General features: G+C 38.0%; 1 protein-coding gene across 1 annotated transcript in view; it reads right to left on the bottom strand.

Moving 5' to 3' along the window:
- Nucleotides 1-831: 831 nt before the first annotated feature.
- LOC115630535 (igLON family member 5) overlaps nucleotides 832-22,416 on the bottom strand; it is a 95,852-nt gene continuing 74,267 nt past the window's right edge. The window contains exons 2-7 of the mRNA XM_030527141.1: nucleotides 5,050-5,244; nucleotides 4,757-4,867; nucleotides 4,492-4,629; nucleotides 4,208-4,357; nucleotides 2,465-2,956; nucleotides 832-2,397 (exon numbers count right to left, since the gene is read on the bottom strand). Of these exons, the coding sequence (XP_030383001.1) occupies nucleotides 2,174-2,397; nucleotides 2,465-2,956; nucleotides 4,208-4,357; nucleotides 4,492-4,629; nucleotides 4,757-4,867; nucleotides 5,050-5,244 (1,310 nt within the window). The 3' untranslated portion in view covers nucleotides 832-2,173. The remainder of the gene's footprint in view (nucleotides 2,398-2,464; nucleotides 2,957-4,207; nucleotides 4,358-4,491; nucleotides 4,630-4,756; nucleotides 4,868-5,049; nucleotides 5,245-22,416) is intronic.

A 22,416-nucleotide genomic window follows, 5' to 3' on the forward strand; every position in this document is an offset into this window, starting at 1 on the left:
TCTTGGGTAACAACCTCTGCAATACGTTTGAAACGCTCTTCCAATACTATTTATACTTGCGTATTTATATTTGGTTGCTCTAGTTTCATCGTCCTCCCTGTAAAGCCCGTATTCTGTATCGGTAGACCGATTTATTTTGTAAAGATGCTATTTTACCGTATGTTGTCCAACGGGTCAATAAGCTCTTCAGCCTCTGCTGATACCAGCATACAAAATTATCTTCAGGAGGGCATAGGATAGGTCAGAAATCGGGTTTGTGTTTATGTTTTTGTATGAAATACATAGCTGAACCACAGAAGCAGATTCAACAACAGTTTTGGTAGAGCATAGGCAGACATTTCATTTATATATAATAAGCTATACTTGTATTCCTTAGAATTTAACTATCAAGCAGTAACCGGGTGTACTAATAGCGAAGAAGTAGGGGTATATTGAAAAAAAAAAAAAAACATTTATCGGACCTTAGGTCCATACTTAGTTATTCTAGCACTTCTACTTCCTGACATTATACAGAGGGGCAAGGCGGGCGTCTTGATCTTATATCTGTAATTAAGTCGATACGGGGTTCTTAAGAGTTGAACTCGCACGGCATTCCATTCTTGATTCTGCCTGTTAGAAATGTAAGACTTATGATATGTATAAAACCATAATTAATTAATATCAACCCAGTTTGAAGAAGGAAGTTTATATGTTTTATTATCAAATCTCATCTTGTAATGGTACAATCATAACTGATCCCTAATGTTGGCCATGTAGATGGCTTGTCTAAGGTTCCTTCCTCCACTTTTTGTTTGTTTTGTGGCACATATAGTATTAAATACATTCGCTCAATTTAGGCTATGTTGTCATACTTATTTATTGAACAAAAGCTTTATTTTCAGTTTAAATACATGTATAGGTATATTTTACGATTATTTATAATATTTATTACATACACACTCACACGAATCACACAAACCACAAAACGTATAATCATTGGCATTTTTTGGAAAATCCTTTCAGAAACACTTATATGTTGTTGTTATTTCAATCAATCGTTTTTTGTCTCTTGTTTTTTCAATTTCTTTAAAATGTATATTTCATTTTGACAAAACTCACGCATGTATGTGCACGCAAGGTTCGTCGTTTTGCTTTTATTTATATTAAAATATGTATTTATATTCAAACTTTAATTTGTTTTTGGAATGGCAAGTATTATCCTACTCTCAAATGCTTTTGTTAAGCTCTTTTATCATATTATGCACGAGTCTACTTTTTTCTACTGTTTTTATTAAAATATCAGATGGCTCAGCTTGTGTGCGATTGCAGAGGCTGAGGAGATTTCATGAATATTGTATATAATGCAAAAGTGGTTTGTATTTAGTTCACTATTGAGTTTTAAAAATTGTGTTCATTGGTAAATTTACTATAGATTGTCTGACTTTGGCTGATGGGAAGCTTGTTGAAGGAAAGTAAACACTACCTTAGAGCTTAAGTTAAGGTTGTACTTCCATGATTATTATTCGCTATAAATTATTATATTTTTTATTTGGCAACAGTCACATAGCAACAAAATGTGGCGGCCAAAGCCCTAATAGTTGACTGTAAAACGAAACCATACAATGGGCGTACGTTTTTCCCAGCGATTACTCACATTATCCGATTAATATCATTTTCTAAGCGCTATGAGGGTTTTTGAAAATGTGTCTATACTGCTAAGTGGGGTCGAACCCAAATGTATAATGTAAATATATGCATAAGTTATTTTAATAATATTTTTTTTTCCCAGATATCCGTATTTTTTATATATATATATATAAATTTTGGCTACAGTAAGAGAGCATAGCGCCTCGTCCATTGTAGTATCAGGCGGCGTTTCCAACGCATCGAAAAACCCAAAAGGCTTCAGGAGCTATGCTTCATTTTTTTCTGATTAATAGCTAATAGAAACGATGAACGCACTCACGTTTAAACATGGCAATACTAAAGACTTAGAACAGTAATAGTACAATAGATTTGTTATAATAATCGTAGGCAATCAGAGCAACATGACATTTAAGCAGCACTTAAAAAACTTAAGCCAAGCAAATCAGACAAAAATGGAATGTCATATTTTTGTAACTGGCTAGGGGTACGGGTAGAGGCACACCTTAAAGCTAAAACAGCATGGGGCAACAAGAGCAGCTCTTCACATCTAGTTGCCTCGTTGAAGCTGAGTATGCAACAAAAGCAGCGCAATCAATGCGCCGCACAGGCCATGAGGAGTTGTGTGTGTGGCTGCCGTGGAACGGGGTTCCAGAGAAAGCGTTTTGTAAGTCTGCACCTTGGTGAAATCACTGAATCCGGCCAGATTACGGGAGGCCGCACGCATCTTATAGACGGTGTCCGGCTCTAGGTTGGTGATGAGAAATGTCGCACCTGCCGGATAAGAGCACAGGAACGAGCACTGCAATTTTTATTTTCATACCACTTTCCTCACACTTACCGTCTTCAAAGGGAAAATCCTTGCGCTTGGCGTTTGTCCACTTTCCTGCATCCGATTTGAACTCAAATTCGGACATGTACTCAATGCGATAGCCATTCACTTCCATCACACCACGATTCTCCTGCGTTCGCTGCGCACCCACATCCACATCGAATGTATTCGAGTTGAAGCCCCGCAGCTGAAATGTGACCGGTGGGGGCGGCTTCTCGCCTTTGTCCAGTTTAATGGTGCGCTCGATGCTGCCGAGATGGTTGAAGGCGCGACAACGATAATTGTCGAACACGCTATGATCAAGCACATTAATTGTCAGGCGAGACCAATAGTTGTCCGAATCAATAGTATAGTATTTGTCATTGTGCAAACGCTTCTTGTTGCGGTGCCAGGTGAAGTTTGCTGGCGGCTCCGCCTGCGACTCGCACATAATTGAAGTCGTGCCGTTCACATAGGCATATTGAAGGCTTAATTGATGCTTGTATGTCCAGAGGGGCTTATCTGTAAGGAAAGTGTCAATTATCAATTAGGGATTTTAATACGAAAATTAGCTTTGGAGCTGCTAACGACACATTATAACAATGCTTGGGTAGTTATTTTTGTTAATAAATGAAATAAAATGTATTAAGTTATTGTACTTTAAAGTTGGTGCTTAGCGATAGTGTGCCTCGTGTATTTATGTCGATATATTTATCATTTCTTCATATCATTGTAAAACTGCCTGAAGGTAAAACATTTCCCATCGATCTTTTGCTTCAATTGACCCGTAATTCATCAATGTTTAATACATACTAGCACCTGTTATTTTCTGAAATATATACATACATATATAGAGTCAACAACATTTTTTGATAAATATATACTAGTTTCTTTAATTTATTTTGAATTCGAGCTGCCAGAGAACAATAATAATAATGAATATTAGTTTACTTCAAATAAAATTGTTTTCCATTTAAATGTTTTTTTGTTGGGCTCAACACAATTTTTGGGAGGCAAGTTTTTATCCTCAATGCATTTAGATTCAATTGGCGGTTTCTATAGTTGTGCATATGTACATATATATTTTGCATATTTTTGTAACATAATACTCGTAGTTTGATAGCTACTTGAACGAATAGCATTTCGTTCCTAAAAAAACACGCTTTATGTGTATTTGAATTGCTCACACCTGGCTTCCTACATGTCTTCAAAGAAGCCACTTTAGTTACAAATAAGTACATATTTATTGGCGCTTAAAAATGTGCTACGAAAAATTGAAAATCATGGCCCAGGCATGCATGCGTGTTATAAATCAATGTTGGCCATAGCTCTGGCTGCAGTAAAGTCATTAGCTACATATGTGACGGCATCTTTATTGCGCCCAGCCCCTCCCCTGTATGCGTACAAGTTCGGTCCGCCGAGTCACGCCACGGCAGCATCCATCAAAACTAACTCGCATCAAATGTGCAGGCCCTCATCGGAGCGTACTCGTTCGTATGTATGTATGTAATTTGAAAATTTGACGTGCTCAAAAACGGTTTGACGCTGAATGCGCTGCATACTAAAAACGCTTGAGCGAACAGAGATCTAAAAACCCACGCGGAGGGAAATATTTAACAAGCGTCGAAAATAAAATGTGGGGAAAAAATAGCTCAAGTAATTTCGCTGGCCAACCATCGCCTGAAAACAGGTAACAGCCAGCAGGCAGGTGGCAACTGGAAGCTGGCAACTGTTTTGTGTCCGAGTAGGTGAAAAATCATAAATCACACTCACGTTCGATTTTCATCAAAACTGTGCGCTCCTGCATATCCGAAGCAATCGAATTCACTTGATATGCACGACACGTGTACTCGCCGGTGTCGTTCTGTGTTACCCTGTTGATGAGCAAACCATCGGCCAGGATGCGAAACTTCGAGGCGCTTGCTAAAAAATAAAGGAAACAAAGGGAGAGTTGAAGAGGGGGAGATGGTGAGAAATCTTGTGGGCTGTGGGTGCCCTAGCTGTTTTTGTCTTTGGTCTTCCATGTATAATGCAAAGCTCATTATCGTCACACTCACTCTCCACACTAATGGGCTGTCCATTGAAATGCCAGGTGACATTCGGCTGCGGTTCACCTTTAACCTCACACAATATGGTCGCATTCTTGCCCTCCTTTACGGTCAAAATGGTGGAGTTCTCGGTGAACGTAATTTTCTCTGTGCCAAAGAAAACAATGCAATATTAATGAATGTTTGCTGCACGAGTATGCTGTTCGCGTCGTTGTCACCAGCATCGCTGCCGCTGCTGGCCTTGTTGCTGGCGATCTTTACTCTTTGCACTTACGATATACAATCAAATTGTACGATTTACTATGCAGCCCTCCTTCGGCAGCCTCGCAGGTCCAATTACCCTTGTCGGCCAGCGCAATGTGTGCAAAAACGATTTTCAATTGTTCTGTGAAAAGCAGAGTGGGCGAGAGAGACAAAGAGAGAGAGAGACAAAGAGAGAGAGAGAACGGGATAAATGGAACGTTGTAAAACAAAAGGCGAGCATAAAGAAAAAAATGTGTGTAGAAAGTTGCAATTAATTGTGTTTGTTGTGCTGCTGGCGCTCCCGCAGGTTGAAAGTTCACCCACCTGGCGAGGTCTGTTCTATATGTATGCGTCCTTTGTGCTCGCGGATAATTTCACCTTTTGGTGATTTCCAATGCAGCTGAACGTCAGGCGTTGGACTGCGGCACTGCACAATGAGCGATTCGTTTGTGTACCGCACCACTGTGTGCTCGGCGGGGCTTAGCGTCAAACTCTCATGGTGATTGGCCAAGACAGTAGCTGTTCGGATGGAAGAGAGACAAAAAGTGCACGTTTAGTTAATAGCTCGTTAATTGTAGTTGCTGCAAATTGGCAGCCCCAGCTGCAACTTAAATTGAAAACTTGACCCCAAGTTTGCCAACCGGCAGGGGCTGGGGCTGGGGCAGGGACACATGCAGAGGCAGCACCAATACCGAAGGAGCACCAGCTGGCAGCTAGCAGCTTGCAATTCCCATTTTCCAGTTAACATTTGCATAGCCAGGCAAGGCATTTTATTTCCTTAGCAACTCAAATACCACCATTGATAGCACACATACGCAGCAATAACGGCAACTGCACTTGCAACAGCAACTCTAGCATATACTTGTACACTCAATGGACTACCCGCCTCGCAAGCTCGCTGAGCCCTGCTGGCATCCGAAGGCCATATTAAAAGTTGTGCTGGCTATGCAGAAATGTAAAAAACAACTATAAATGGCAAGTAATATTATCAATACTTTAAACTTTCAACGGGGTGTTGGGGCATAAGTTGCAGCGCTTTCACTTTATCAAACAGTATACGTTAAAAGAATAAAGCAATACGTAATAATCATTCTTAATGGTGTTTCCGCTTTAAATGGCAATGGCTGTTGATTTTTTAATATTAAAATAGTTTCCTCAGCTTATTCGTCTGCAACTTATTTATACACTGTAGCCGATAAATTCGCCGGAAGGCATCAGACAAATGATTATTTCGCTTATTTCTCACTTCCAAAAAAATGAGATTATATTTTAATATTATAATTCAAAAATATAATATATTTGATCACAATAACACTTTAAATCAAATGTGCTCTGAATATACTTCTGAATATACCCCTAAAAGTTGCATACTATTTGTTAAGCTGTTTCTTTGGAATAAGGATAATATGGAGTTGAAATTTTCGGAAACTGTGACGCCATAAGCCAGACCAAATTAAAAGTAGCCTTTAACAGCATTGCGCAATATGTCTTTGATATTAAAAGAAGAGACTCCACAACGGTATACGCTAACTAATATTTTTAACCTGACCCTTAACTCTTGGATTAAACTTAGGAGACTAATTTGCATGCATAGAGCCATTACTCGAAAAGAGCAGAATTATCGGAATGACAAAATCGCATTTACCTCATCAAGAAGAACAAATCATATAGTATCGTAAGACATACTAGATTATCCTGTTCTGAAACACACTTTTTCATATTTTCTGTTCGTCTGTGGAACGAGTTACAAAGCTTAAAACCAATCAGCAGTGAAACGCATTTTAGAACTAGAATTCAAGCGCACTTTCAAGAGAATACCTAAATGAAAATGAAGTAAAAAGCACAATAGTAACAATAATACATTTCCATTGAGTAGGCAACAATTATATACTAGTTATAAAAATAATGAAAAGAACCAAGAATCTTTAAATTGATGTATAAATGAAATGTAACTAATAAAAATAGGTTAAGTAGAAAGAATAAAATTTTTTTAATAAATAAATAAATAGATAGATACAAATAATAAAAATAAACGCATTGCTTCTTATATAAAGCACTTATAATATTAACAGATTTCACCGCTCGCAGGTTATTCAAAAATATTTAAATATGGGGCGCTGTCATCGACTACTTTACGAGTAGAAGCGCTGAAACTTATGCGCCGGTCCCATGCATATCGTTTTGTTTGCAGCTGGCTCATTGAAATTTATTACAAAAAATTGCAATTTCATTTTACTCTTCCATATGATTCAATCTGAAAAAAGTTAGAACAGTGGCGTGGAGCCCCGTCGATGGCTGCCAATGATCTAACAGTCCGGGCACGCAAATTTCTTTGCATACTTTTTAATAAAGTTTGGCGTACGCTCAAACAAGCAGCAAAGAAACAAAGAACAGAACGCAGGCTGGCTGCACAGAGAGATGGCAAAAGCAATGAGCCTGCATTCGTCTACATGGACAAAACTTTTGCCTGCCAGTTTTGCCCGAAACAAGTTGAAACTTTATTGGCAACAAAGTAGTAACTGCGTTGAAAAGGCATGCAGATGCATATTCATAACCGAAACTTAAATGAAATACATATTTGTGAAATTGCTGTAAATTGTTTGACAATTACATATACTCGCAGCATAGCGATATGGCGAGGCGAGCCGAGCCGAAGAAAGCCAAATCGTTGGACTTTAATTCGATATGGCTGTGGTTCTACTTTATCTGAAACCTAAAGCTAACGACTACTGCCAACAACAGTTGCTCGGGCCAAAACAATACACAAGTCGGCATTAAATTTTATCGCAGACCTCCAACGTTGACAGTGAAATACACACACACACACACACACCTACACACACGTGTGCAGAAGCACACACAAACACAATTATGGGGTACACAAATATTTGCACTGTCTGCTTTCACCTGCTCGCTATTGTCACTGTCTGATGGAAGGTTGAATGCCTTTTTGTTCCATCCTCCTCCCATCCCAGTCCCAGTCTCAATCCCAATCCCAGTCGCAGTCGCAGTCGCAGGCACCACCTGTCAGCATTTTCGCTATCTGTGCTCACACTGAGCGGCACTCGTCATAAAATTTTATGTGGCAGGCAAAGTCGTAACACATGCGAGCTTAATGCGGGAAATGCAAAATAATAAAAATGAGACTCTGGCAAATGCAAAAACCAAATATTTAACAGCTGCCAACGGTATCTGACGCGAAATAATCTGATGAGTTTTCGCAACTCTCGAGCACCTTTTTAAATGCATTATCATTATGCACTTGTGTGCAGCAATAGAAGGAACACTTTTGAAACCGCGAATGCGTGCGCAGAGTATTACACCAAGGGAATAGTGGCAGTTGCAGGAACGTGCACGCGAGCTGCCAAAAAATGCAACCAAGCATGGAGCTGTCCTCGTCGTCCTCGTCGTCGTCGGTGTCGTCGGTGTCGGCGTCATGTAAACACAGGTGTGTGTAAGTGCTTGCGTGTGTGCAAAGTGGCGTGTAATATGAGCGGGCAAGCGGCACATACATACCTACATACCCAAATAAATACTCGTAGTATCCATGTGCATGTATGTGCGATTGTGTGAGGTGTTGACCTGGAAATTTTTATTAAATGCCATTTATTATATTCAAGAACTGCTGCTGGACGTCACTGCCATTTATTTCCGACAATTTCCTTATAAATCAATCCGACCAGTCATAAAGCTGAGAGTGTTCTTTAATGTTTGACTGTAACTAATAAATAATTTTTTGCCAAATTTGACGAACGTTTAATGGAAACCCTAGACAAATGAATCTGTTGAAGTGGAAAGAACATCGCACTGCGTTGACGTAAATAGTGTGGAGTCTTTTATCAAATATATTAATTTAAAGTTTTTTCAATTAACGGGTTAATAGGAGGTTTTTAAAATTAGCGCTCGAAGACATAACCCGCTTTCAGCAAATTAACCTTTAAAAGCTATTAAAATTCAAGTTTAGTGGCAATCTTATTAATTAATTTTATTATCGTTCTCTGACTAAGACGAATCAATCAAAGTTTGGTTACTATTATGCTTCCGGAGCTCCTTGTGATAGTACAGATCTGCGGATGGGCGGAAAGATATGTCTAGAATAATTTGTTTTTCATTTGGGTCAAGAGTACAAGTACTTGTATATACTATTTGTGGTGTCTAAAATGCCCCCTTTGGGTTGTTACAAAACAAAAAGGTTTCAACCAATTACAATTCATGTAATCGCATGTCAAAAAAACAAGCAAGTAAAGGCAATGCATTTAAACGTGAAAAGTTTAGAAAACCCATATTGAAATACTTCTGATAATATTCAGATGACTATGAAAAGACAGTTTCATATAATTTTGAAAGGATAGGCAAGTATTTTTTTTATTATGAATGTCACAATGGTACGAGTAATGTAACCGAGGAATATAATTCCATATTTTTTTGCTTGTTCTCGTAGCAAACATTTCATGAAAATAATGAAAAACCATTCACATTATAATCGAATTTTCTCACGCATTTTGTTGCCGAAAGTTTTATTTTACCCGTATTTGTGCTGTGCAAGCCATTTTTATGATATTCATATAAACATTGTGCGATGTTAACTTTAAGCCAATCCAATATCCATTAGCCTGCAGCAAACTTTTTAATTATTTGCCGAAGCTTTATGAGTCGCTTTCTCCTACCCCACCCAACCCCCCCTCCCTGCGTACTCGATCCCAGGGCATGCCATATAAATTGAAATAAAAAACTGTTGCGTAGAACTTTTTTATATTTGCTGTGAGTTTCCGCTTTTTGTGCGACAATTTTGTTTTGCCGTTGTTCGCTTGAAATTTATTTCTGTATTTTGTACACGCATGCTTCTCAACTTCAATAAAAAGTTTTAATTTTGCAATTGCAACAGCATCATAACTTGCAACATGAAGCAGCAGCAGCAGTAGCAGTAGCAAGTAACTCATACAAACGGCATTAATGCAGCTAAATATGTGCATGTGTGTGCGTGTGTGTGTGTGAGAGAGAGCTAGTGTAATAATGCATAAGCGCATATGAAGCGCACTTAACCTGAATTATGTGCCTGCCAAGCAGACACGCACTTCCCGTCACAAAAGCGGGCGGCAAACGGGTAAATAGAAACGCTCAAGACTTGAGCATGCAAATAATTGCAGCATTTGTACGAGCTTAACCCATTTCTGTCAGCGTTTTTTATCCTTTGTAGTTTATTCCTTCTTCGAAGCTGCACACATTTGACGCTCTCATAAGCCAGAGAGCCGTAATGCCAACGAGCAGGGAATTTAATTTGGAGCGCATACAAAGCATTGGACTTGCCTAGCCACTGCTGCGGCACGTAATGCCCAACATAAATCATAGCTGCATCTTCGCATGAGAATATATTTCCGGTATAAAATGGACGTTTCCGCATTTTCGGTTGCTTTCCTGCGCTGTACTGCGCTGTGCTGCGCTGCGCTGCGAGAGACCGGAGCGAGTGCAGAAAAGAACTCTGGAGCCCTTTAACAGCACATAACAGGAAGTCAGTTTGGGGTTTGCTTTGTGGCAAACGGAAATGCAGGTAGTAAAACTTCTGGAGCGTGTGGGAGATGACACCTCCACAGCTCCGCGCCCCCATATTGGCGCCTCGTCCAAGACGCAAGCTTTATTATTGTGATGTCTTTTTAATAGCCAGCAGCTGAGACATTTAGGGCTGCTTGCCAACAAAAGTTTCTTGTAACTTGGAGTGCTACTCGGTTCCTACAATTAATTGCTGCCCGTTAGTTCATAAATTCAACATTAAGTTTTAGAGTACGAGTAGATGTGTTAAGGAAGCACACATTTATGCGTTTTTAAATGGCTGTCAACTTATAATTTGGCAGTAGGAAGCAGTGTATTTAAATTTGTGCTGTTAGGCCAAGGCTGTAAAATGCTTAATGAGAATATTTGCTAACGCCTTGGCCTCCCCTTTTGGGTTGGCTTGAACTTGGACACTGAACTCATTCATCAACATTGCGCGCCTTCGCCTTGGAAACAAGTTGGCAAACTTTATTTTATGCATGGCTCGGGGATTCACTCGATGAAAGTTCTAGCTACTTAAACACTGTATACACCTACAAGATAAAAAGCAGCACAGTGGTATTCTATTAATAAATAAAAAACCTTTTCATTAAAATTTTTTTGTTAATATTTGCAGGGGCAATACCTCTTGTATATTTGATATTTTGACACAACTTTCTTGTGTGCTGTAAATGAGCACGAAGAGATCAAAATTAAGGAGCATTCCACTTCAATTTATAAGTTTTTTGTATAAATGATTCACACCATTTATTTGATAAACCCTTACAGACAAGCATATGTACCATATGTTAAGGCACAATGGAGCATATTTTGAGGAGTAGCTACTTAGTGTTATGAGCAATTTGCGTACTTTTCAAACGATTACTGGAAACTATTGATATTTCACGTTCTATGTTTCACAGTGCGCTGAATCGGGGGCTTAAACTTATGCCACAAAACATTGCGCAAGTGAAGACAAAGTCATGCGACTGCGCACATAATTTTGTTAAATAAATCAGCGTCAAGTTGCAACATGACACAGACACATTAATCATGGCCCATCACATTTTATAAATTATGTATTCAGAGTCATCAGTGTAAACGTCGTACGCAATTACGTATACGAAAGGGTAAGCAACAATGTTGACTGATGTCAGTGGCCTCAGCACGAGGAGAGAAAAAGAGAGGATCAAAATGGTTGGGCAACATTATTGCATCGCTTCGCCGTGCATCGCTTCACATCTATACATACATGAAATTGTAATTGAAGCAGTTGTGTGGCGTATTACGTATACGCTACGTGACAGCGTATTATAAGCCAGAAATAAAAATCAAATTTCTGTAGCAATATAATGTAAGTTGCTCTGTGCAGTTTTTAGTTAAAACTTTGTCTCATGTTGTTGCCTGCAAAGAATTAAAATCCAACCAACCATGTCCATGTGTGTGTGCTTGCGTGAGTGTGTGTGTGTGTGTGTGCACCACTCACAACATCAGCAATAGCAACAACTACAATAACAGCAGTTACAGTTACTGTTCCTTACTAACAACTTTGCTGCTTGCACTTTGTCGTAAAAATAAAGTTTTACACACAAGAGCGTGAGCGGGTTTCCTTTTTCTATTGTATTACTAACTTGATGTTATTGTGCATGTGTGTGTGTGTGTGTGTGTGTGTGTGTGTGTGTTTGCGTGTACCCGTATGCGTATTCTGTTTTCCTGCATGCCGTCAACAACAATAACAACACACTCACCGAACATTACTGTGCTTTTGTAGCTGAGCGTCTTCATTTTTAGTGCGCTGTAAGGAAAACTTGTCAGCATTTGGTTGTTCTCAAAATGTTTTTCTTACGACAAGTGGAGGTTTGCGGGGCTGCTTCGGAACAGAGTGGTGTGCAGTGTTGATTTCGAATGTCGTTACAGAGACCAGCTTATTAAAATGCCAAGGTGTGGAACTGCTACCGTATCTCCACCGCTGTTGTATTATTGCTAAACCAATAACACAACTATTACCTTGTTTGTGCTAGCCGAATGGCCTAAATTCGAATTTCAGAAATTAAATTGCTCTTTTTTCGACTGAGGTAATTCCTTTCCCGCTCTTGTATTTTGGCACAATTTTTGGAGCGTGCTGATTAGTTGAATAAGTGAAATTTGTTCAATTCCTAGACCACATGTAGAACACATTAGAATATTTCTTTTTTTTTAGTTTACGAGAAGTAGACTGTTGGGTTTAATGATTGTTTTAGTACTATTTAAAGTCATATAGGAGCCTATAAAACAAATAAATATAATTTTAAGAAAAATATGCAATCAATTAATGGAAAGTGCTGCCAATTTTTAATACCGTGTACCCAATTTTTCCCCGTTGGGGAAGTATTCATAGTTCATATATACCAAGTAGGCTTAACATACCTAGATACACAAAAAAGGATGTTGGCACTAAGATTGATTCCGTGCACCGATCATTCAGTTCGACTCAACTCATTGTTCAAAAAGTGCGCCAATTTCTATGAAACAGCAGAATATTTCGATGCATATATACGAGTCTAAAATGTGCGGGCACATTAAATTTAAAGAGTTAACGAATTGTAAATGAAGCATTCCAGCATTCCGAATAATTTTTAATGGAACCTGAAATATAAATCTTATCGTTAACAACATAAGCATGTTATTCCTGATTCAGAAACTGATCGAATGAACATGTTTGCTATTTTCAATATCTCAGTTATTTGAATAATTGTATAATAGAATAGATTAAGCACCCCATCCACAGACGAGCTTGATGGCCGAATTTGTTGTGCTTGTCAAAGTGTTTAAGGTTAGTGGGGATGCTCGTGTTGAATCTGATTGCTCGACGTTTTGCTCGTGTAGAGTAGAAATGTTTCTCTCTTATTGCTGTTCGTGCCGACAGTGTTGCCGCATCATAATTTGTAAAAAATATTTGGGAAGTACACAATTGTGAAAATTAGCTAAGAATTCGTGCTCGATTTTTAAGAATGCTTGCAAAATGAGCCGTCGTTGTGGAAAAACAAAAGCGACAATAAAGCAAAAAATAGCAAGAATACATACTTATTTGAAATTGTATTTCGTTCGCATTTTAACTTGTACTTTTCAAATTTTGCTGTCAAATAATGATCGCAAACAATGTTCGTCACGTAAGTGGGCAAATGTGTTTGTGCTGACGAGCAAGTTCGGCCTGCTCGCCTGTGGATGGGGTGCGTTAGGCTGATGTGAGTTTATCAAGCTAATATTCAAATTCTATTTAATTATTGTATTAAATTAATGGGTGTTGACGCATATAGTCACTTAATAGGAGGCGAACCTAACTACACAGGAAATTTCAATTTGGTTAATGCAAAGAACTGGGCGTTTTGTTGACCAACTAAAGTGCTTCGCACAACGCAAGTTGCCTCTCGATGCAAGTTCGTTGCTGGAGCGATTAACTTTACTTACTGAATTGAGCCGCGGCACTTAGTTGCATATTTCATTAGCATGCAAAGCCACTTTTAAGCCGCCAACAACAGAAACGACATCAACATAAACAAAAACAACAACAACAAAAAGGAGACCAGCACCATAAATTTACCTGCGTGCATGCGCAACGTAAATTGTTTTCCAAGTTGCAAGTTTTCTATGCGCACGTCCCCGAGAATAGTGTTGTGGGCGCTAAAGCAAGAAAGCTATGGATTGCTGTACTTCCTTAGATGCCTAGCCTGCTACTGAAGAGCCGCCCTATCCCCCACCCCTTGCTCTCCAGCAAAGCCTGTACTGACTGGTCTTGCAATTTATAGCTAGCCTTGGCGTTGTAAGTTGAGTTGCTTGGTGCAATTAATGCGCTTTTAATTAAACTTAAGTGCGCATTCGTAATTGCAAAATTACTACTAAGTATTTTGAGTTTGTGGGGCTGTGGAGTTGTGGGGGGTGGGGGGTGGGGTGGTTGCTGCGTTCGTTGTATTTACCTTTCTAAGAAGTTGAGGTGCGAGTTAGTGTTCAGCTACGTGCTGTCTATGCATACTATACTTTAAGCTTATTTGAAGTGGCTTTTATTTTAATAAGGTTTCGCTTACGCATAAGCTCTTCGGAAAAGAGTTATGTTTAAGTTGCAATCAAAGAAGGGGAACCGACTACAGCAGAACACACACACACACACACACACATACACACACGCACACACTGCCGATTAATTTATCCCACAACCTATTAGAATTCATTCAAAAAAGTTTGTGGCATACACACGAGCATTATATGAGCAGCGTCTAAGCTTTTAGCAGCGCTTTATGAAACAACAAAGCCAGCATAAAGCGTGTAACAAATTGAATTTTTCACACGAACATTTACACATTTACATACATACATCGCTACCACTTTCACTGGATTTGTGTGTGTTGGTGAGAAAGCCGAGGGTAGTGTTACAAGTTGTGCGTATTTTATTATTATGGATAATTCGAAATAGACGTTGCTGCTCATTCGCTTGGCAATACCATTCGTTGCCATGAATTACCTTCCATTTTTTTGTGATTTTTATAGCCTGTACCCAAAAGGTAAAAGACTATACTAGTTTCCCGTCTGTATGAACGCAACGAGAACGAACGCAATCTGAGAAAGTATAAGGCTTAGAATACCCAAACTAGGTACCCAGATTCTCCCAAGTCCGAGAAATGACGAGTGTGTATTCTTTTCTGATGTACCCCCCCACTACCCCGCATATACGCGATACTAATGTTAATGTATGCTGTTGAAACATAAACATATGTCTCCACTTATTTATGTATATATTTTTGAAATTTAATTTAATAATTAAATTTATTTCAAATAAATTTTAATAAAAATGGTTTAAACATTTTTTTTTTGTGAGAGTGAGTACAGGCTTTTTCACTGTCGGGCTTGCTGGACTGTAGCATTCTCTCTTGTTTTAAGCTTTATCTATTGGAAAGTTCGAACGACAACTATTCGCTTAGTTAGTAAAACAAACATTTCCAAAAAGGAGTGATAACTGCCCCATAAGCTAGTAGAAAAGTCAATAGGTAAGCATACGTTGTCATAAAGATGGTAGTTATAATACATGAAATGATGTTCTATTATTCCTCGAATACCTTAATTGTATTTTACAATCACCCTATACAACATTTGGAATTAATTTAAAACCAAATACAAATAATAACATTTGATTAAAAAGGGTTTTACTATGACCACCATGAGACTAAAATGTTCTTGTCAAGTAACTTTTTGGGTTACCCTCACTGAACGGAAGCTACCGCTGTGCGGTTTTACCTGCCACATTGGATAAAACGACAATATTTTCTACGCTGTTGTAGTGTGGACTGCACGTAACCGCACAAGTACACACGTATAGATGCTAGGCAGGTTAAACCTGGTATGTTGTGCAGCATCTTAAAAGCATATGAGCGGCAAAAATATTGTTGCGGATTTTGTGGCTTAAAAGGTGTGCACATCAGGCTGTCTGCTTTATAGCCGTTTTGTCCCGCCGTTTACCCGTATATGCTTTAGTTTTTATCAGGATACCTATTTTCATGTACGACTATTTTATTAGGGCGTGGTCACAGTCAACACCTGTTGGCCTTTACTAGATTGTTGGCGCAGAAAAACTGCCTTTGATGGATTGCAGCTTCTTATTCCGTTCGTTTGCTGACTGCCCTCATTAGCAGATACCCTGTGTAAGCTGCAGCTAATTACCAGCAGAGCTGTGGCATAATTATGACGACCATTAGCTCGCTCAGTTCCTTTGTGTGCTCTGAAAGTGATTTGGGAACGATGTCGCTTCAGGGCTATCACTCACTTGCAGTTAATATGCAAATGAAACAAACACTTGTACATCATGTATTTGTACTGTTTAAAGAGTAATAAACATCTAAAACATAATGTTCTAGAAAGTATAATGGGATAAAAGAATCATTTTACATTAAAATGTGGTACTCCTTCTTACAATCAAAAATCAAAATGGTGCATATAATTTAGTTGTTAACTGTAATAGACAGTGTAACAAAAAAAATTGGTTATTCTATAAATGTGTTACTAAAATTAATTTAACACTCTTCAAGCCTGTTACAGAGAGATAGAATGCATTCATTGCAAACGGCAGTAAAACCAAGAAAATAGTAGAAAGTTTTAATGCTTCAAACAAACTACGAATAGCTTAAAAAATAAGCTAATCTAAAATTAATCAATAACAAAAACAATTGTTCATCTTTTAACTGACTTGAGACATTGGTGCAAAACAATATGCAATATATGTAGCTATAATCTGAATTAAAAGGCAAGACTCCTCAAGTTGTAGCAAATTTTTAAAACAACTCGCGGGCACCCTTTATCGTTTGATGAACTACGGTAAGACCTTTTTCGTGTTTTTCGTTTCTTATTTGGGAGGCAACAAGGCTGCGAGACAATGACATCTATATCCATATGTCTTGCCGCTCAGCTACTGCCAGCGACTAAGTAATTCATTACATTAGTCATGCATTGTCATGCATGTTTGCCACATTTTTTCAACCACTTTATTTGAATTTTTATATGCAACGACGTTGCCTTAAACAAGGCAACATGTCAAGCGCATCGCTAGACAAAGAGGAGGAGCAGGAGGAGCAGGAGGAGGAGGGTAATGCATGAAAAAGTTGCTGTTGCAATTTGTATGCAAAATTGTTTTACAAATTGAGCAAGAAAGATGGCGTAAGCAGAACACATACGCAGCCACACACACAAACACACACATAGACATCTGTATACATAATGTGTGTGCACCAAACAAGCTGCACGACATCGTTGCTCAGAATGTCGAGTCCCAGTCATAGACGGTTTGCAGAGTTTCACTTTTTTTTGTACACATTTTTGAATTTTATCTTGGCTTGGTTTTTCCCTTTCAGCCCTTGCCAGCGCACATGACACACTTGTTCATGACAAACAAGTGGATGTGTGTGCATGTGTTGGTGTCACCTACTATAGAACATGGCAAATATTTGTGTTGCATACTTTCAGGTGTCTGCTGCATAGAGCCGTTTAAAGACCGAGCAGAGGCTGGGGAAGTCTTTAAACAAATATTAACGCACACAAAACAAGCAAACACTTGACAAAACTGTAATCTCAATATTTGCATAATTAATTGAGTTTATTTTTAATTTATTGCAAACAAAAGGCAACTGATTACATGCACACAGTCAGAAAATCCCAAACCGTAGAAAGGGCGCATCCATATTCATTAAGTTAATATAAAAGAAGATTAATTACGTTTTAACGCAAACCTCTGGGGCAAAATGGCGCTTTGTGTGTGTTTTTCTGTGTGTTTGCTCTGTTTTGTTTGCGATTTAATTTGTATTACATAATCATTAAGCGAACTTTTGTTGATGCGCTTGTCAGAGAGCTCGCGGCCTCCATCTACATATTTATAGAAAGTTTCAGAATGTTTACCAGCAACATCATCATAACGTTATAATGCGCCGATACAGTTATCTTCTTAAAATTGTAGCAGGTGTCGGCATTTTCAAAATAAGTACTCAACTGGAATCGCCAACACTTTGCTAATAGCGACTTTGGGGATTTAGTTGAGGCTGAAATTTATTCCTCCACTAGAGCTTTAATGAAGATATATATATTTGCAGATTCATCTCACTGTCATTAAAATAAATCTGTGTAAATATATTGAATGTTTTTATTAAATTCTGTAATGATGCCCGTGTGCGTGGACGTTAAGTTCAATAAATTAATGTGAAACGAAAATGTAAAAGCTGTACCTTTAAAATTTCATTAGCCCTGTCAGAGCGAATTTGAATGCAACATCTGCTCCGTTCGAACGTCGGTTCACTTCATTTGGTTGCTGGCCAGCAGTTCAGTACATTCAACAACTTAGTCCATGCTGCAGCAACATCAACACCAAAAACAAACGAACAGGGCCTCCAATTGAGAAAACTTTTGAAAAGTGGAATTGCATTTGCTTTGCTTGAAAAACTATTATAACTTTGGCCATGCAAGAGTTTCAGTTCATCCAACTATGAAAGTACTTTATGTTCGCTAACAAAAATATTTCTTTTATTGAGTTTTACCACTTCAAACGGTACAAGCGCGGACACAGCTTGTCGATTTACTTACATAGGCTTTGCCAACATCCCACTGACAACATCGAGCATGTCTCTTGAATCGTACACAAAAGTTTTTTGCTCAAACACGGCACAAGTGGCCCAATTGATACCGGAAGCATTGTTCGAATAAAGTTGGCCACAAAGGCGAAGACAATGCTGAGTCCTTCGAGAATAAGCATTTGTCAGTAATATGATAGATGCACTCTACTGCTACGCGAAAAAGCTTTTTCGCTCTATATACTGTATGTGTATATACTGTATGTGTGCGCTTAGGATATTTAAGCCAACCTCGTACACGGCACTTGAAGCATCAATGGGAATTTAAGTGTTGGATAGGTAGTGTTCAATTATTAAATTATGCTTAAAACTATTTTCCTCCATTGTCACTAATTTTTCATTATAAAGAATAATTCCCAAGCACGAATTTTTAAAATATGTATGGTAAAGTCCTGACTTCGATTTTGTGCCTGTGGTAGCCAACAGCCACCAGTTCTAACCATTCAGTAGACCTGATTTATCACGCTTTTTTTTGCACAAAAGCAGGCTGAGTTCGCCCACATATGTATATACATATCTATGTGTATTTGAAACTTTGTAAATAACGAAAAAAAAAAGCTGCACTCCAATCACTATGGCTGCTCTGATTTGCCAATAATGACGTCACACAAAAGAGAACACCAAAGCCTGGCATGCTCATCACAGAATTCTTGCAATTCATGAAAAAAGAACCACCCCTGATTTCAAAATGGGTTGCGCCACGTTTTATTTCTGGGTACCCAGCTTCAACTTTTTTTTACAGTCAACGCGTCATTGATGGGAATCCATTTTGTGCTCTCATAGGACAAGAAGCATAACGGGATTGCTAATTTGAAACAAACCCTTCAATATATACAAGTCGGTATACTGCCAGCTGGCATGAAATAATAATTTGAGTATAAGTGTGTATGAGTATGTTCTTATGATGTAGTATATACTTGAATGTATAACTCTACCTACATACATATTTGCTTATCCAAATAATAAATCACTTAGTGTGGACTAATTGGTGATTGGCATAAACGGAAAGAAATTGAAGCTTAAATTCGGACACAAATGAAATATTTGTCATATTAGCATTTAATGGTTGTTTTGGAATGAATACTTTGGACATAACATTGTGTTTATTTTGTGATTAACTTGCCCATATATGTATATTTGTATTAATAAACGACATTATGCCGGCCGTGTTAGTTGCTTTAAGACGACGAGCTTGAAAACCAAAGCTCTAATGTTCAATTGGATGATTGGGATTTAAACAAAATCTCTATATATATATATAAAACACTTTGTCTTGATTGACTGACTGACTGATTGCAGAGCAACGCATAGCTCAATTTCTATTGAAGCATAAAACAAATAAATATATTTAATTTTGTATGTATATATATATGTATGCATACGAGTATATATTGTGCCAATTGTAAGTTTTTGTTGGATATATTTTTATTTTTCTATCGAGTATAACAGAAAATACCTCTGTTATGTGCTGCTGTTTGTTTAAAATAATAATAAATGGAACAATTTAATTAAAAAGAGTTCACAAATGAAACCAAAGAAAAAATAAAATGCTTGTCACAATTTAGTTGCAACTACTTACTTTAATAGACTTGTAAATGTGTGCAGGTAGTATATGTGCAAATACCTTTATTTATTAGTTGCACATATTTGCAGGAAATGTTTTGTTATAAATATCACAGAACATTTATATGAATTTCGTTGTTATGTGACTGACAAACTGTACAATATTTACATTGGAAAATACCATAGAAATTAGAGCTTTAAAATATGAATCTTTGTGCTTCTCCCCCCTGTTGGTCGGCCACAAAAGCCAACACATTTCTGAGTTTCTAAACAAACACACAAACAAACCGCAGCATGTGGCATTGCATGTGTGCTTTGGCCCATTTGTTGTAGTTGTTGTTGTTGTGATTTTAGTTTTTCTGCGACCGCCATACTGTGCCAGTTCTGTGGTCGCGCGCTTTGTTTTACCCAAAAGGCAATGCAACAATAGCTACAAGCATGCAAAAATATTACTTACGCAACATGCCACTAGCTTGGTGGCACGAGCGGAGCAAGCACACATACACACACACAGATGGATGCTGACATTCACACAGATACATAGAGACTTACAAAAAGTTCATTACTATGGAACGGCAGCCAAACTAACGCCAAGTTTTAATTACGTAAAATATTTTTGCCTGTGCGCTCTCTAATCAACTTAAAAGCCAACGCAGCCAAAAATGCAATTCGGCAACGCAGCGCACGAGACACGCCACTAAAAACAACAACAAAATGTTGCAACTGCAAATTTGTGAGTTGCTGTTGCCGCTCCTGATGGGCTTAACGGGGGCAACAGCAACAATACCAGCTAATGTTGCTGTTGCAACTTTCGGCACTTCAAAGTGAACCGATGGGTTGGCTTACAGGGCAAAAGCCAAAAAAAAAAAGACTGCATATTGCATATTCGCACGCAGTAGCGTTTTACGCAAGAGCATAATAATTGCCACCCAGAGGCTATAGGGAAAAGCTCTCGTCTCAATTTGTCAGTCAGCCTGTCAGTCAGCTACAATGTTTTTCTGCCGTATACCCATAAAATGCAAGGGAATGCTTACTTTGTGACAGTGCATGTTTCATCCGAACCCTTAGCATTGCACAAAAAATTACGGAAAGAAGAACGATTATATTAGATTTGTATCTGAAGTATATTTTTATTCCAACTTCCCATTCAACTCTTTGAATTTAATGCTGCATCGAAATACGTCGCTTAAGCCAATAAATAGTTCATAATCTAGTTTGGAAACGGTTTAACTTACATTGACTACCTACTTGCTAAATTGAAAATATATCCAGTTATTCAGTTCATTTTTGATTCCGTTTACATACATTTTATAAAGAGATATTTCTATTGACGAAGAAAACACAGTTTTTGAAAGGGAAACACACACATATAAGCATGTTTAATTTTAAACATTTCTTGCTTTTAAACATAATAAAAATTGGCTCTTTAGGTCACATTCTCCATTTTAATTTGAATATAAAGTCCTAATATTCAATACTAATGGAGCTATGATAAAATACATGTGTGAGCCAAGCAAAGAACCCAATTAAAAAGCATGACTTTATTATAACCTTCCCTGGTTTATTCGCAACGAAAGTATCCACAACGACCTGAAAATTGTTCGAAAGCTCTACTCAATTATTACGACAAACTGACATCTCAATCGCTCACTGAATCTGCTAGAGTCTCAAGTCTAAGAAGAAATGACCTACCAGCCCAATACCGGACAGTTCCTAAGTATTCAATGTAAGATTATGAGTCTCAAAAAGTGGCTAAAAATAAATAAATTTAAAAAAAATCAGTATTAAATCAATATCAAGTGCAAGAAAAGAGATAGTATTGTATGCTGTTTATTATATTCTAAATTAAATCTATAATAGTTTCTTGTACTGTAATAGGGAATTCTTTGAATGAGTTAAAATTTCTGTTTATAGGTATCCCTCAAAATAAAAATGTACGATTCGCAGTTATTAAAGGGTGTCCTGTAGCTGTCCTGTATCTCAACTCAGATGTTAAATTTTTGCTTGTATTTTTGCTGTTGTGGCAGAAACAAGTTTTGTAATCACTCGGTGCATGCAGCACGCAGAATGTTTGAGCTGATGTCGGCTACTAAAAGTAACAAAAGACCCACCACCAGCAGCAGAGGCAGAAGCAACAAAAACAATAGCAACTAAAACTAGTGGCAGCAATTACAACTACAAGCAACCACTTTAAGTGCTTTCTGACACGCCAACATACTTGTATATGTATGTACTGCACATAGGTATGTGGTGCGTATGTGTGTAGGTGCACATAGGTGTGAACAGCATTTATTAACATGATGTTGCACAGGTAAAAGCAATTTAGTTGACTGCGCTGTGTTAACGCAGTGGGTTTATGCTGATTCATGGCAATGCTTCGCAGGCCACAGTGCGTATGATTGATATCTAGCATAGCATACAAATTTAATGTTGAACTTAAACTCTAGTGGCAGTCTACAGTCGC

The sequence above is a fragment of the Scaptodrosophila lebanonensis genome, unplaced genomic scaffold (genome assembly GCF_003285725.1).
Source record: "Scaptodrosophila lebanonensis strain 11010-0011.00,11010-0021.00 unplaced genomic scaffold, SlebRS2 tig00001410-arrow-pilon, whole genome shotgun sequence".
NCBI classification, from domain to species: Eukaryota; Metazoa; Arthropoda; class Insecta; order Diptera; family Drosophilidae; genus Scaptodrosophila; species Scaptodrosophila lebanonensis.